Raw genomic sequence first — 17,510 nt, forward strand, 5'->3', positions numbered from 1 at the left:
GGGAAGTTTTAATTTTTTAAAAAATGTCTTACTGTGTTTCAAGTTGTCAGAAGTCGCCCAGAGGGCAACCAAGTCAGATGGGTGGCATTTATTTATATATTAATTATTAGCTCCAGCCTTTTGACTAAGATCAAGTGTGAAAAGATACAGGTTACCCCAGGTTTAACAGTTTGGTAGCAACCAGGCCTCAGAGGCAACTGGTGGACTGAGGGACGATCACTCATAGTTTGCCAAGCAGTTGGTTTGCATAGGGTTACAGAGGACTTTCCAAAAGGCAGGAACAGCCTGAGACCTTTTGCTTCCTGAGGTGAAGAACAAGATGGCAGCCCCTCACATTCCATGTACGGAAACTCACTAGACTGGCTGTTGAATCTTATTTCAACAATGGCGATGTGACAGCATCTTCCTACACAGCTTGAGGGCAACAGGCTAGCTTAGGGGGAGCAGGGCAGGTATGGGGCAAACACCACTCTGCTGTATTTCACTGCCACTTCTCACCCCTCAGTATCTGCCACCTGAGGCAACGGCCTCACTCTACCTAAAGGCCCTAGCAAAAGACAAAGGTGCACACTGGATAAAAAATATTGGAGGGTGTCAAGTGTCCACATCAGTGCCTCATATTCCCCTCAGCCCCTGGCAACTAGTATGACACCTTATTACATGGCTGGGACATATCCATTCATGTGGGGAATCGCTTTCAAATGTTAAGCCTCTCTGTGGAGCGACCACCACACAAAGGGGTTTCTCGACACCCATTTCATATCAGGAAGGTGAGGAGGGTGCTAACTTTTAGATCATTCCTTAGGTTGGGCATCTTGAATTCTGCTCATCGATGACGAATTCTTTGGATGGCCTTGAGCAAGCCATTCTCTGTCAGCTTCAGTGCCTTCTGAGTATAAAACAGGAATATTAATGATCATTCTGTGCTGTAAGGTATGAATTATAGGGTGTGTGTTTTTAATGCTCTGCACACTTAACAGTGGCAGAGAAAAATTGCATTAGTCACAGTTCTGACTTAACAGCACAACCCACTGCAGGTTTACTCGAAAGTAAGTCCCAGTGCCTTCAGTGGTGTCGATCCCATGTTGTTGCGGCTGCCATCCCAAATGCTATGACAGAGGGTCTTACGTGCAGGAAAGAGAGAAAGCTTTGTTCAAGGCTTACAACAATACAGGTCAGGCTACAGGTGCAGATTGCTACAAACAGAGCTAGGGAGTCCAAGAACAACATCAGGAGTCTGAGGCCAGATACGGGTAATATCTGTGGAGATGTCTCAACAAATGGTCATGCCTCTCCTGCCACCGATACTCCCTCTGTGAGCCTGGTGTGCTTGAAGGCATATGTTTCTCCAAGGGACATAGTCTGCTCCCAACAGCAGAGGTGGCACTGAGTTCCCGATGGCAGGATGGAGGGTGAGTTCTCTTGACTCCTCCTCCATCAGTTGACTTTGGTGGAGCAATGGATGCAAATTTTACCTTTGTAGAGTAGATTAGTTTCTGCAGAAACCTGCACACCTTTCCATGTCCTCCAACTAGGCAAAGGAATGGTGGAAGGCACCATCTGGGGAACCCCCAAGGGAAGGAGGCTCAGAGCCCAGAGATTGGCGGCGGGACAACATTGAGAGGTCAGAGGGAGAAGACTGGGAAGAGGAGGAGTTGGAAGCTGAAGAGGTAACAGGGCTCGGTGAGCTGGGAGAGTCTGTGGCAGAGAGAAGTTCAGAATCAGAGGCAGAAGCTGAAGCAGCAGAGGAGGGAGGCCAAGAGGCATAGATGAGTCCGGCTAGTGAAGAGGCATGGGTGTCTCCCCCTCCTGCTGTGATGAGGGCCCCTCCCCCCGATCTCCCAGAACCAGAAGAGGCATGAAACAGGCAGAGCAGCAAAAGACTGCAAGCAGGCACAGTCTCTGATTGCTTGGAAAAAAACACCAGAGAGGAGGAAACATGCCGGGCAAGACAGAGATGAGTTGCTGTGCTCATTAGCCCTGACACCCCACCATGTTTGTGCCACTTGTTGTTGTTGTTGTTGTTTTGCTAACAAAGAGTTAACTCCAACTTGCCGGGTGTGATTTACTGCTGGCTCGCTTCTGACAGCGAGCAAGAGGCCTTATCAGAGTTTGAGGACACATTCCAGCCAGGCAAAAACACTCCAGGAGGGTGCAAAGCAGGGCTGGTGAGGGGTGTGGCCTGTGGAGAGGGTGTGTGGCTGAAGATGGAAAGACCCAAGTGCCAGAAAGAGAGCTTTGCAGGGCCACATTTGGCCCCTGGGCCTGCAATTCCCCATGCCTGGCTAAGGAATGGAATGTAGCAGCCTGGATTTCTGCTCAACCTGAAGCTGGTGCAGAAGAGCAACCATATTAAGCAGGGGAACAGATGCAAATGAAGGCAGAAGGACTCGTTTTTTCATAGTTGTGCAAAAGAAGGGATTTGAGTATGTGCAGTTTCTATGGAGGGAGAAGAAAAGGAGTAGTCTGTGACTATGAAATCAGGGATCTGTGGTCCTCCAGATGTTGATTGCTGATTCCCCCAGGCAGGTTGGCCAATGGGCACATCTGGAGGGTCGCAGGTGCTTCCCCATCCCAGAAACAAAGATTCTGCCCTCCTTTGTATATGACCATCCACAATTCATCCAGAGACAGAAAGCACCTTTTGACTAGGACCATGCTTGAATTTTGCTTTTTTAAAGAAAGCATGTACTTTTTAGCTGGCTAAACCCTGTTTTCTTTTGTTTGTTTTGCATTACCGGTACTTCTCTCTCTCTCTCTCTCCCTCCCTCTCCCTCTCCCTCTTCTTTCCTTTTTGCAAAGGAGCCCCAGGGAGAGCTTAGAAAAAAGGTGATCAATAAAGAAACAGTAGCATTAGAGATCAGGAGGGAGAAAAGAGCAGATGGATTCGGGAGGATTCTGTGCTGCTGAAAGTGGACCATTCAGCATAGAAATTCAATATGCACTTCAGTTATTGTATGTGATGGTTCCCATGACAACCGCCGCGCAGCCATGCGAGGCATTCAGCTGTGCAAAGGGGCTGGAAGCTGGCAGACAGGCGTCAGCACTCCCATCTCTTGGAGCTGGGAACTTTAAAGAACTGGTGGTGCAGAGTAGACTCAGCTTCCCAGGGGCCAGTGCTAAAAAAGGGGGGATAAGCTTGCTTGTATCAAGTTGGACCATAGGCCCACCTAGCTCAGTATTGTCTTTCCCCCAACCAGGTGCCCCTCAGGTGCTGCTGGACTACAACTCCCATCAGCCCCAGCCAGCATGGCCAACGGTCAAGAAGGATGGTAGCTGTAGTCCAAAATACCCAGAGGGCAAGAGGTTGGTAGGAGGCTAGTCTATGCAGACAGACAGTGGCTCTCCAGAGTTTCAGAAAGGTGTCTTACCTGCGGATGCCAGGGATTGGACCTGGACAGGTACTGTGAGCTATAGAGCCACTGAGCTATGGCCTTTCCCTGACCACTGTGTTTAAACCAAAGTACTGGTTTTGCTCCACCGAAGTTAATCCAAGCACTTTCCTGGCTTTGAACAGAGTTTATTTTGATTGTATGCTTGAGGGCAGTGACATGTGCACTTTGGTGTACCTGTAGCCCCAGCACACTTGACGTTTGTTTGTTTGTTTTTTACAAATAATCAGTAGAAGAATAACCATGAACTCCCCTTATTTTGCCCAGCCAATCAACTTCTTTCTCCTAAGGGTATTTGTCCTGGTGGTCACTAGGGGACTACGCAGCCTCGTCTATCTGATGTAGAAATGTGTCCTATGGGAGTCACATATAGGGGCAACACTTATAGCACAATCCTAAGTGTGTTGATTCAGAAGTAAATCCCGCTGAATTCAGTGTGCCTTACTACTCCCCAGTTGCAACGTTTAGAATTGCAGATTTCAATTAATATTTGAGCACTGAGAAAGGGAGAGAGGAGCTTTTGCTGGTAACGCCCAAAAATTGTTCTTGGAACTTCAGGTTTTGTGGAAGAAGAAGAAGAAGAAGAAGAAGAAGAAAAAGAAGAAGAGTTTGGATTTGATATCCCGCTTTATGACTACCCAAAGGAGTCTCAAAGCGCCTACATTCTCCTTTCCCTTCCTTCCCCACAACAAACACTCTGTGAGGTGAGTGGGGCTGAGAGACTTCACAGAAGTGTGACTAGCCTAAGGTCACCCAGCAGCTGCATGTGGAGGAGTGGAGACACGAACCTGGTTCACCAGAATACAAGTCTACCACTCTTAACCACTACACCACACTGGCTCTCAGTGGCTAATAATGATTGTATTAATATATGCTACATAGCAAAATAAAATAACATACACTCGCACACAACTTAAATAGCCTTAGGAGAATGTGTATATAACATACATGTATTTGATTGTGCATCCGTATCTGTGAATTATTGTTCACACATATACAGACACATGTTTACTTGAATGTTGGGAGGAACTTTAAAGATTTGAGAACTGAACAACAGGTCAATAAGCAGGTTATAAGAGGCTCAGGTGTGACATGAATCTCTCTAGGCTACATTCACACTATACATTAAAACACTATGATGCTGTTTTAAACAGTTATGGAGTCCCCCAAAGAATTCTGGGAGCTGCAGCTTATTTAAGGCTGCCGAGGGTTGTTAGGAGACTCCCTATTTCCCTCACAGAGCTACAATTTCCAGAGTTCTCCGTGAAAAGAAATAGTTTGTTAACCCATCCTGAGAACTGTAGCTCTGTGAAGGGAATAGGGTTCTCTTAACACAGGGGTCAGCAAACGTTTTCAGCAGGGGGCTGGTCCACTGTCCCTCAGACCTTGTGGGGGGCCGAACTATATTTTTTGGGGGGGGGAAATGAACGAATTCCTATGCCCCACAAATAACCCAGAGATGCATTTTAAATAAAAGCACACATTCTACTCATGTAAAAACACCAGGCAGGCCCCACAAATAACCCAGAGATGCATTTTAAATAAAAGGACACATTCTACTCATGTAAAAACACGCTGATTCCCGGACCGTCTGCGGGCCAGATTTAGAAGGCATTTGGGCAGCATCCGGCCCCCTGGCCTTAGTTTAGGGACCCCTGTCTTAACAAATGCTTTTTTCTGGGGGGACGCATACTCCTAAACATTTTGTGATTCTAAGTTTGGCCTCGTTGAGGGACAGTATTTCAATATGAGTAGGAAAATGAGAGTACCCCGAAACATTTTTTTTTTTAGAAAAAAAGCACTGCTCTTAACAACACTTAGCACCCTAAACAAACTGCAGCTCCCAGAATCCTTTGAGGGAAGCCATAGCTGTTTAAAGCAGGCATCATAGTGCTTTAAACGTATGGTATGAATATAGCAGAACGAGGTCCACGTCATCCTTGAGTTTCTCCCATAGAAGAATCTCCAACAGATGTTCATCCAGCCAGTCCTTCAAGGAAGATGATTTCATGCCTCCCATTTTACAATTCTGCTGGAAATGCTTTAATGTGCAACCTGGAGATAGATAGGACCCTCAGCTTCCATCTGGAGTCTGGCCATGTAAACATTTGCAGCCTCAATGATTCATCGGTTAGTGGGACCCGGACAGCCTCTGCCAGTAGATGCGCTGCCACAGGTGACAGGCCTGGTTTGGCATTGGCTGAACCGCTCCGGTTTGCTCTCTGCTCTGCTGCTGGCATCTAGCGTTGAGCACATCTCCTGCCCCAGCAGAGGAAGCAAGTGCTTTGCAGATGCTTCGGAACAGCTGTGCTGCTAACCCTAAAATATTGTAAGGAACTATAATGGCGTTTACTCACTGAGCGTCAGCTGCTGGCTACAGAAAGAATACCAGCAACACTCCAGCGACAGAAAGCCTTAGCGCAGGGATGGGGAACTTGTGGCTCTCCAGGTCTTGTTGGACTCCGATCAGCCCCAGCCAGCATGGCCAATTGTCAGGACAATGGGAGTTGGAGTCCGGCAACAACTGGAAGGTTGCAGAGGTTCCATATCCCTGCCATAACAGATGCATACCCTCCAACATCTGAGTGGTCCCAATTGGGACGCTTGTTTTTAGTGCTCCTGCAGGAGGAGCCAGCTGACTTGTGCCAGACCACAAGACCAAAAAACATGCAGCTTTTGGTCCAGTGCTCGGCACAAGGCAGCTGACTAGTGCCAGAGCTCCGGACCAAAAAAATGGGACATTCCGGGATCCAATCAGAAGCCGGGAAAGGTTTCTGTAATCCCCACTTAAATTGGGAACAGTTGAGCAGTAGGCAGATGGGTTTGAAATGAAGAGACTCTTACAGTGCAATCCTATGTCTATTTACTTGGAAGTTGCTCCGCATCCCATGGTAAGTCTGCAGAGGATTGTAGCTGTGTGCCTCAGCTGATTAGTTTAAGTAGTTTAATTTATTAAATTTGGACACAAAGCAGGAAAACCGGTGGTTCTAAAGGGGGGACGGCAGCATTATTTTTAGATGGTGTGCACATGTACAGGACAGTTTGTGCACCAAGAAAGTTGACTGGAGGCAGTTGGTTCTTCCCTTGCCCTGCCCGCAATGTAGACTCAGGTGGGGAAAGTGAGCAGGATAGTCTCTAACCTGAATGGCTTTGTGGTCCTGAGCTCCCGCCTGGAGACTGATGCAGTTGGGCATCTCGAGATGCAGCTCTCTGTCCTGATTGGCTTGCGGCAGTTTTCACACAAGATGGTCATCGTTCTGGAAAGCGATGGAAACATTGAGAGGAGGGAGGGAGTCTTGGGGTTGTGTCCAATGTCACGCTAAGTCACAGTTCTGTCAGCTAAGCTAAAGGATTATCACCAGGCCCTTGAAGAGCCAGGCAGAGGCCCGGGCCAGGTAGATAATGTGCCCCCTTTTTTTTACCCGGGGATCTCCGAAATCTTATAAATAAGTAAGTATATAAATAATAGAGCTTTTTAAAAATACATAAGGAAAATGATTATTTTAAGTATTTACATTTAAATAATTGTGAGCGATTGTGAATATGCTGACCGAGGCCCCCTTTTGAATCGGAGGCCCGGGCCAAGTGGCCCGTATGACCCCCCCCCCCTCTGTTTGGGCCTGATTATCACTAGTGCAGTACTTTCACCTGGCCACAGCCCTATCCAAACTGGTCCCATCCTAGCTCCTTTTTTAAAAAAAATGTGGGAAGTTCAATAATAGGGTTCTCGTACAGCATCTAGTTTGGTGCTGAGCTCATGTGGACACTAAAACAAAACTGACTACTTTGGATATTGTTAGATTTTGATATCGGCAGGGGCTGTGTAAACAAAAGTGAAGCTTTTGTTATGCCATTGAGAATTGTTGTTGGGGGGCTGTGACGGGGAGGAAAGCATTGAGCTACGTGCAACAGCCCTGATAAAAATCCACCGCTGTTTTGGTAACAACGGCAACCTGCTTAATGCCAGAGCATCAAGTGGTTTACAAAGTATTTAAAAACCAGTTTAGAATATGTAATAAAACAACCCCATCAAAATATATGGACATAAAGGTAGCAAATTTAAATGGGTGTCCACAAAAGCACAGACACCTTCTGAAGATCATTCCTCATGTGGCCAAAAGGGCGCTGTTTGTGCACAAGGAAGAAAGGATTCAAGGCTTTGCAGATGTACAAAGAGAACCTTAAAGGGGGGGGGGAGACTTTTAAGCGAGACGCAGGAGGCAGAGAACCTCCAACAGCCCAGTGACGACTGAGCATGCTTAGTGGCAATGGAACACTGTTTGTTGTGGGACAGGAATGGAAAATTGTGGCGGGAGGAGTAATGGAGTATCCTGGGAAAGGGCATGGCTGACTGGCTGGAGCCCAGGACAGGGAGCAGTTCACATTGCAAAGTTTGGCGGCAGGCCAAGTTTATTTATTTTTTATTTTTTGAATTTATATACCGCCCTATACCCGGAGGTCTCAGGGCGGTTCAAAGAAAAGACCAACATAAAAACCACAATATATATATATAATCAAAATAAAAACAACAACCCAATAACACCCCCCCCCAAAAAAAAGAGCCACATCTTAAAAAGGGCATGTCAATCAGATCAACCAAAGGCCTGGTTAAAAAGGAACTATTTGTTTTATTTATTGAATTTATATATGTTGCTAACTATAAAAAAACAAAACACAAACCAGAGGCGTATCTTCAGATGATGTGCTTAGCATTGTGTTCTACTTCGGCTCTTAGTTATTTATTATATTGGGATTTAATATATTTACCATTAATATGTTATGAGAACTATGGCTTACTAAGACTACATCTGTACATTGCTTAATTCTTCATTGACGACTGAGCAGTGACTTTGGTCACATCCACACAAATCATTTAAATTACATTTAAAGCACACGGCTTTCCCCAAAGAATCCTGGGACCAGAAGTTTACCCTTTCGGGGGATACGGTTCCCAGCACTCCTAATAAACTACAGTTCCCAGGATCCTTGGAGGGAAGCCATGTTCTTTAAATGTTTGTTGTGGTTTTTCTGCCTCTTTTATGAATTGGAAACGAAATTTCTACCCTGACCTCTATCCGTGTTGGAGCATGACACCAGCATTAAATTTTCACTACCCAGCATCAAATTTTCAGTAGCCAGCATCAATCTTTTAGAGGCCGGCACCGTATAAGGATGGGAATAGGACTGCCAAAACTCTATAGGAACCAGCTTCAAAAGTTTTTGATGCATATAATTTTTCCACCCCGATCATGCTTGCTGCCCAGAGTCTTGCATCAGGAGAAAAACTGCCCTACTTCAAAGAAAAAGGGACACTTGGGAGACTGAAACAATGGAAGTTGAGCAGTACACTCAGGAGTTCGGGGGCAAAGAGGGTTCTTTAAAATGAGGAATACATCCGGAAATCTATTCCTAGAACGCTCCGACACATCCAAGAAGCTAATTTGTAAAAAGGGCTCAGCTGCAGAATTCAGTGCCAGAGGTCAACATGTAAACAGAATACAAAGAGACGCTTGAGCATGGACCGAGTGCCTTTCCTACACTGCCTAACAACCACAGCCAGCCCTTAAGTATCTGGGATTAGAGGCAAGGGCTTCTGAGGGTGAAGAGATTAACATGCAGACAGACTTCAGTCTCTGCATCTTTGAATTAAAAAAATGAAGGCTGTGTACACACCATGCATTTAAAGCATATTTAAAACATATAGCCCCTCCAAGCCCCAGGAACTATAGTTGACCCACCACAGACCTATGATTACAAGCACCCTTAACAAACTACAGTTCACAGAATTATTTTTTTTTTGGGGGGGAGGGTCATGTGTTTTAAATGTACGGCACGTACGCAGCCCGGGGCTGTGTACCCACCTATAACTTTAAAGCACATTTGGATTCCTGTTTCCCCCTCAAATGATTCTGGACACTTGTTTAGATCCCAAAACTCCTGGCAATCCTTTAACAAACTACAGCTTGCAGATTTGGCTCTCCAGATGTTGTTGGACGACAACTCCCATCAGCTCCAGCAAGCATGGCCCCAATGGTCAAGCATGATGGGAGTTGGAGTCCAACAACATCTGGAGAGCCACAAACTGATCCTGCAATGGTCCCAGCATCTTTCCTGGTGCAGATGGGGGGGAAAACTGAGCCAGCGCAACCTGACCCTTCCATGCACCTGGAACACAGAGCCAGGTGGCAACTGGATCCAAAGTTGATCCTCTGGGCGAGCAGCTGCATCAATGCGCCCTGCGCTTCAATGTCTCTGCTGTCCACTGGGTGGTACTGCTGGTAATGGATTGATAGGGAGCTGTAGCAGGGTCACAAGCCAGTCTTATTGCTTGGCAGTGACTGGGCTAGAATTAGGACGACTCAGCTGAATCCAAGTGCTAAGTCCCACCAGGCAGCTGCAAGACAGCTGGATTCGCCACCTCCTTAGGGTTGCATCATAATAATAATAATAATAATAATAATAATAATAATAATAATGACATACAAGACATAGTCAGATCTGGCCCAACCATCCCCTAAAATGACTTCTTACCTCTTTCCTCTCTCTGTCTGGGTCTGAACTTGCTGACCCCTTGTTCTCAGGAACTCCTTCCTTTTGTAGTCACCCCCTCCTGGGGAGGTGGGGGGGGGGTTGGAGAGGGGCCGTCAGGCCAAACGGGGATAAAATTACCTCTTGTGACGCAATTCTAAACATCTCTGCGCTATTTTTAGAAAGCAGGCTTCTAAAAATAGCCTGACCACCACCCCACAGCCTGCTTGTTGTAATCTGATAGGGGAAGCAATAAAGGGAGGCTCTGGCTTTTTAAAGCTGGATTGTCATCTCAGCAGGGAATTGGGGTTATGGGTGGGGGTGGGGGGGTCACTCCTAGTGGATGAGGATTATCCTCACTTTGAGTCACAGTGATGTAGCTGATGAAGGAGAAGCGGTGATGCCCTTAAGAGCTGCTAGCTATATGGCAGGAATGTCCAACAGGTAGATCGTGATCTACCGGTAGATCACTGGACGTCTGTGGTAGATCACTGGTAGATCACTGGCTGCCACCAAAGAAGCTGAACAACTGTGGCTTCCTTTAAAAAAAAAAAAAAGCTCAAAATTTTACCTCCTCCCTGAAAAAAAACTCAACAACTTTGACCTGAACCCCCCCATAAGGGGGTAGATCAGAACACTGCCAGTTTTTAACTCGGTGAGTAGATCGCAGTATCTTGGAGGTTGGCCACCTCTGCTATATGGGATTCTCCAAGCAGAAAGCTAAATGATTAAGGAGCAAGCGCAAACAATAACAAAACTTAGCAATTGCAGCATGTTAGAAAAAGTGTTTCACATATGTTATCTCTGTCCTCCTTACAACCAATCCAGCAAGGTAGGTGAATATTACTGTCTTCATAGATTGCAGGGAACTGAAGCTGAGCACATATAAGCGAATGTACTGCGATGGACCCATGGCTTCTCCTAGCTAGACTACCAAGCTCAGAAAATCCTGCTAGTGGCCCTGAGGGCGAGAGAGATCAAGGAGTTGCCCAAAGCCTCTGAGTGAGTTTGTGGCAAAGGCAAGATATTCATCCAAAGACTACAGCTAAATGCTGTGACTTCCATGGTCAGCTAATGGTGCAGGTTTGTTAAATCCAAGGGCGAATTTATATGTCAAAGTTGCACATGCTGCCCCAGTGCAACTTACTTTTAGGGTTCAACCCCTCTGTATCATCAGCCGAATCCTGAATTAAACAGATGCTCTGCTGGCTACAATGGATCATATTGTCTCCTCTCCAAAGACTGGATTTGATCATCTGACCATCTAGACAAGTGCCCTCATATTAATTGGGATGCAAAGGAGTTGGTGTGCAGCTCAGGGATACCTTAGTTGGTAGAGCATGAGACTCTTAATTTCAGGGTCATGGGTTTGAGACCCACCTTGGGCAAAAGATTCTACATTGCAGGGGGTTGGACTAGATGACCTGTGTGGTCCCTTCCAACTCTACAATTCTAAGATTCTATGTCCCAAAACTATGGACTCAGCTATACAGCTGCAAATATAACATTTTAAATGTGTTTTAAGTGCATTATACAAATGTGACACCAGATGGTGATGGTGAGCTAATGGGAAATTCAATATATATTTTAAAACGTTTTTTAAAACAGCATTTTCACAGCATTTTTAATATATGTCTAGATTCAGCCCATTTTATGCACAAAACAGAACATCCCAATGGAACCGCCCACAGCAGGTACAAATTAAGAATAACCATGTAGTTAGGTAAAGGTAAAGGGACCCCTGACCATTAGGTCCAGTCGTGTCCGACTCTGGGGTTGCGGCGCTCATCTCGCGTTACTGGCCGAGGGAGCCATCGTACAGTTTCCGGGTCATGTGGCCAGCATGGCTAAGCCGCTTCTGGCAAACCAGAGCAGTGCACGGAAACGCCGTTTACCTTCCCGCCGGAGCGGTACCCATTTCTCTACTTGCACTTTGATGTGCTTTTGAACTGCTAGGTGGGCAGGAGCAGGGACCGAGCACCAGGAGCTCACCCCGTCGCGGGGATTCGAACCGCCGACCTTCTGATCAGCAAGCCCTAGGTTCTGTGGTTTAACCCACAGCGCCACCATCCTAGTTAGCTACCCTTTAATAGGGTCTAAAGACTGGCCATCTGAGAGAGGCTGCCTCAATTTCCTAAGGTTAAGGCTGGTCCTGAAACATACCTGGCAATTGTGAATGATGTGCGTATACTTAACTGGCTGTTTTTCTCTGAATCACACAGCAAGGAGCAATAAGAAAAGGAGCAGTTTCTGTTGGCATGATTATTTTGAGGCAGCCTTTCCCTACCTAGTGCCCTCTAGATATTTTGCACCCCAGTCTCCATCATTCCTGACCATTGGTCATGCTGGCTGTGGCCAATGGACACCAGTTTGGGAAAGTCTGTTGAGGGGGAACTGTATCTTTCACAATTCAGAGCACAGATTACATTCCCCCCCCTTTTTGTTTCCCTTTGCTTTTTAGCCTAAGGTTGTGATTTCGTTTGCCATGCCTTTCATCAGGGATGTTGCTGGTTTCCCCCCCCCTCCCTAAAAGAGATGTTCACACCTGGCTCAGGTCCAGCTTGTTGTGTTTAGAGTAGAAATCAGTGGGGGAAAATCCCTGTCTCTTTCGATAAAAACAAAAAAACTTTGAGGAAGTGTGTGTGCACTTCATCCCTTTTATTCCAAATGTTCCTATTGGGATTTGCAGTCTGGCATGGTTTATTTAAGAGTGATCAGCAATACTGACTGTAGCATTCTGTGCTGGAATTGTAAGTCCTGCAGGAAACCTTGCTGAAGCCTGTGATTACAAGACCCTGGAACAAAGCCTGAGTAACAGCATGTTCTGCGGACTGAGAAAGATCTCACTTTGCTTTCGGCATCACACAGGGCCGTGATCATCTGTAACACAGCAACATCCGAGCATCCACCCACTAGTTATGCTTGGGCCTGAACTTAACGAAACATCTGGGCAAAGAGAACCCCAATTTCTGCAACCAAGAAACAGAGATATGCAAATTACGCAAAGAAGCTTGTGCATGTTGCATGCGCCACGCCGGTTCTATCAATGGGGTAGAGGTTAGAGCAGGGGTTGGCAATGTTTACCTCGCCTGGGCCAGTTCACTCCAGTGGAGATCCCTCTGTGGGCTGGATTGCTAACGCACGCACGCGCCCGCGATTTACGGTGTCTGCATCTGTGCAGACGCGATTTCTGGTGTCTGCGTAGACACAATTTCCAGCGCCGCAGCACGCAGGGACTTGCTGAGCAGGTGGCTCAGTTCAGGGATGGCTCGTGGGCCGGTTAAATGACCCCTGTGGGCAACGTCTGGTCCATGGGCCTTAGGTTGCCTACCCCTGGGTTAGAGTGCCGGACTAGGGCCTGGGAGACCAGGATTCGAATCTCCACTCAACCTTGAAGCTCACTGGATGACCTTGGGCCAGTCACTGTCTCTCACCGAGAGCCAGTGTGGTGTAGTGGTTAAGAGCGGTAGACTCGTAATCTGGGGAACCGGGTTCGCGTCTCCGCTCCTCCACATGCAGCTGCTGGGTGACCTTGGGCTAGTCACACTTCTCTGAAGTCTCTCAGCCCCACTCACCTCACAGAGTGTTTGTTGTGGGGGAGGAAGGGAAAAGGAGATTGTTAGCCGCTTTGAGACTCCTTCGGGTAGTGATAAAGCGGGATATCAAATCCAAACTCTTCTCTTCTTCTCTCAGCCTAACCTACCTCACAGGGTTGTTGTCAGATTAAACAAGATGGTGAAAAACTATGTGAGCTATAAATGCAATAAATAGATTTCAGATATCTATGAACCTTTTGGCAGATGGAATTCAGGCTTCATATAGGTGTTGGTGACATACATACAGACATACAGACATACATACATTTAGCAAGCAAGCAAGCAAGCAAGGTTTTCTGTTATTTCTCCTTGACAAGACTCCTAACTCAGGGCTGCAGAGGGGTTTCTTTTATTCTAAGGGGAGAGAAGGACATGTAACACCTGGGTTGTCCTTAAGGAGACTGTACATAGTTAGAAGTGTAAGTTAATCCGCCGATTTCATATTTGATTCCCTGAGTTTCAATATGTGTCAGCAGCATTGAGACTGTGAAGATGTACATCCCTTTCCTGCCAGAGCATTTAAAAAAAAACAGCGGGCAGTGTATGCAGCCATTAGATTCCATAAGGCAAGAAGCAGTGGCGGGAGTCCCTTTAATATAAAAATTAGGGTTACAAACAGAAGGTGCTCGAAATGTTGCTTGTGTGAGGTGTCTGCTGTAACAAGAATGTGGCCTAGCGGACGGCTGCACTGGCCTCCAAAATGTTGGGAGATGCTGCAGGGACTGGCGTGGCCTGGCGCTAAGTCCATACCCTCCAACATTTCTCCAGTGAAAATAGGGACGTCCTTTTCCATGATAATAATTTTGCTATTTATACCCAACACATCTTTCTGGGTTCCTCCAGCAACTCTGGGAAGCTTCCAATGTATATAAAAAACATAATACTGTAAAACGTTAAACATTTTAAAACTTCCCTATACAGGATTGCCTTCAGACAACTTGGGGAACTCCATACCCTCCAACATTTCTCCGATGAAAATAGGGACATTTTGAAATAAAGATTATTAAAAAAAAAAATTTTAAAAAAAAAGCTAAAGAAAATAGGGACATCCTAGGGAAAAGTGAGACATTACGGGATCAAATCAGAAACTGGGACAGCTTCTCCAAATCAAGAGATGACCCTGGAAAATAGGGACTCTTGGAGGGTCTGAAAGTTGCATCGGGCTGCTCAGTGTTGGGAGATGGGTGTCATGGCCCATGTAGCCCCCTTCAACCTTGGGGGCACCCTGCCTGGCAGTAAAGATTGAGGAAAAGGAGCAGCAGTAGCAGTTGGCAACAATGGCAGGGAGGGGACCCTAGGGATGGTGTCTTCTAACACCTGGAGCCACCACTGCACTTGGACATGATGGAGTGAATATGGATCTCTCCCGCCTTTGCACTGGACTGGGGAGCAGGGGTGTTTGTGTATTAGATGCTGCTGGTTACTTCTCAGTACAAACTCTCGTTTCCCCCTCTAAGCAAACTCGGCAGAAGACTAGGAAAATGAGGAGACTGGAGAGAAATGAATCAAGATTGCAAGAGGTTAATTTGCAGGGAAATGAAGGTTAATGCTTCTGGAAGGTGAGAGAGAAAATATCTGACAAATGGGCTGCATCCCTTTGGCGTAGCGGGTTGGAAAAGGCAGGAACAGCGTTGAAACAGCAAAACTAACAGCATAGCAGTCAAGGCAGGAGCAAAAAAGGAAAAGGAAAAAAGGCAATTGCCAGACGTATAGTAGGGGTTACCTTGAACCTGCATTGTAGTCTAGCAGCTCTCATTAAAACAGAAGGCAAAACATTCGCCAAGGCACATCGTCACATTTCTCCTGCAATCCCCGATCAACAAAAAGATCCACTTCTACAAATGGCATCACATAAACAGCTTTCTAATCACATGAGCAAAGAAAATGAACTGCCATCATGCTCTTCTGAAGACAGTTTAGCACACATCTTTAAGAGATGTTCAGTACAGGGCTGAGGTGAGGTGGGGCGGGGCGGGGCAGGGCAGGGACTTGCATACCTGCCTACCCTACAACAGCACATAGCCCAAAACAGGGACATGCTTGTAACACCCATATTTTCATAACTAGGGGAATTGCCTAAGCTCCCCCATTTTGACACACTGCTGGACCTCTATAGCATCTTCCCCAGCAGAAAATTATAGTGTAGAGAGAAAGGAGAGAGGCTGGTGTCTTTTTTTCATGGTGGCTGGAAAACTAGTGGCCAGTGAAATTTAATTGGCATTGCCATAGGTTGAGAACAAAGCACCTCTACACCAAGTGCAGAATTAAGGACAGCCTCTTGTGCACTTAGGTGGCTGTTTAAAAGAGGGTTAGACAAATTTGTGGTAACTGGCAATTAGACATTCATGTCTAAGAATGAAACCTCTGTGTTCAGAAAGCATCTCTTTCCTACAAAGAAGATGCTGGAAGGAAGACAATGGCTCGTGTCCAGCATGTAAGCTTCCTAGAGGCATCTATCTGCCTGTGCATTGTTAGAAATGGAACAAATGACACTTGGAACTATTTCTTGCAGGTGGGTGGAGTGCTTCTGATCAAAGTTATAGCCAGCCATGTCCTCTTCTGGGAAAATCCATTCCAGCCAATTCCCCTCTGCCATTCGTTAGTATTAAGTGTTTTGTGGCCACTGCACACATTCATTTCTCATCGGGCTCTTTGTACAGAAACAGAAAACAAAAACTCAACCCCATGATTTACACAAGAATCTGCACCTGGAGAAAGAATGAGTTCACTATTAGTATATTAGAAGCTGGTGGTCTGGTTGAGCAAAGTATGTCTTCTGCTATGGAGATTGGCTGTGGTTGCACGCAGACAAGGGAAATGTAATTGGATGCATTCTCTTTTTTATAATTAATACACACAAACATGCATACCCTGCGGCTAGACCCTGACATTCCAACCTGGGGTGAGTGTTGCACCAGATTGCACCAGTGAAGCAGATTCTCTCTTCCTTTCCCTTTTAAAAAATGCAATTTCTTTCTGTCCCACTCAGTCTGGAGCCCAGCCCAGAGTACTGTGGCTTTGCATCTTAATAGAACAATACTTCTTCTCAAACTCTCAGTCCTGAATCAATTATCCACCTAGGAGAGATGTGAGACTCTGTGCAGGTTGGGGAAATGTAATGACAAGGCTCAGATGCACACAGGAGAGCTGTGAAGAACACGTGTTGAGAACCTAATTAATTTTCAGCAAAGAGACTTTTAAATCGCACAGACTGGCGGGGTGGGGAGGCTGCTAAGGATAATCCAATAAAAATGGGCACAAAGTTCCCTGCTTGTTAGGAGCCGGTAGGGAGGTGTAGCTCTGCAGCACATCTGTCAATCAGGTCCGGCTGAAAAGGATACAGGTTGAAGCCATCCCCATTATAGTGCCAACTCTTTCCCAGTAACTCTTGCATCCTGACTGAACGGGACCTATGCCAGCAGTCAGCCAGCCAGCAGGATTTAATCTGGTAGAATTTAGCCTGGTGTAAATCCCTCCCCCCAAAGGGGTTAGGGATGGGGCAAAGGAAGACATCCGTTACAAACTGTTTGGCTCAGCCACATAACCTGGCAAGAATTACACCAGCAAACAGGATACTCATACTGCATCATACTGCAACAGGATGATGCTAAGTCAAAGTCTACTTTGATGGCTTGTTTTCTCTTTGCTAGGCTCAGCCTGGCTCCTGAACGGAGTATGGAGCGGGAGTAACTTACACCAACTTAGCTTAAACTGGTTTCCTATACTCAGGATTGTTCTGTAAGTCTCTGCCTACCTCTGAGGCTGGAGACAGGAGGGTGGTGGATTTGAGAAGATGAACGGATGCCAATAGTATGTATGCCCATCCCACTTTTGCCTCTGGTAAGTGGATTTTGCTGGGGGTTTTGTATTCTTTCAAAAATATACAAAATAAACGCTATAGGAAGGATTGGCCGTCTCATTGAGGTTAAAATGGCTACTAGCCATTATGGCAATATACTGCTTCCAGGATGAGAGGCAGCGTGACTGATAGGGT

At 46.2% G+C, this 17,510-nt stretch overlaps 1 protein-coding gene across 1 annotated transcript in view; it reads right to left on the reverse strand.

The window, feature by feature from the left end:
• LOC117044315 (neuronal PAS domain-containing protein 4-like) overlaps positions 1-10,006 on the reverse strand; it is a 38,786-nt gene extending 28,780 nt beyond the window's left edge. Inside the window, exons 1-2 of the mRNA XM_033144951.1 lie at positions 9,924-10,006; positions 6,533-6,649 (exon numbers count right to left, since the gene is read on the reverse strand). Of these exons, the coding sequence (XP_033000842.1) occupies positions 6,533-6,645 (113 nt within the window). The 5' untranslated portion in view covers positions 6,646-6,649; positions 9,924-10,006. The remainder of the gene's footprint in view (positions 1-6,532; positions 6,650-9,923) is intronic.
• Between the last annotated feature and the right edge of the window lie 7,504 nt (positions 10,007-17,510).

Source organism: Lacerta agilis, chromosome 3 (assembly GCF_009819535.1).
Source record: "Lacerta agilis isolate rLacAgi1 chromosome 3, rLacAgi1.pri, whole genome shotgun sequence".
Lineage (NCBI taxonomy): Eukaryota > Metazoa > Chordata > Lepidosauria > Squamata > Lacertidae > Lacerta > Lacerta agilis.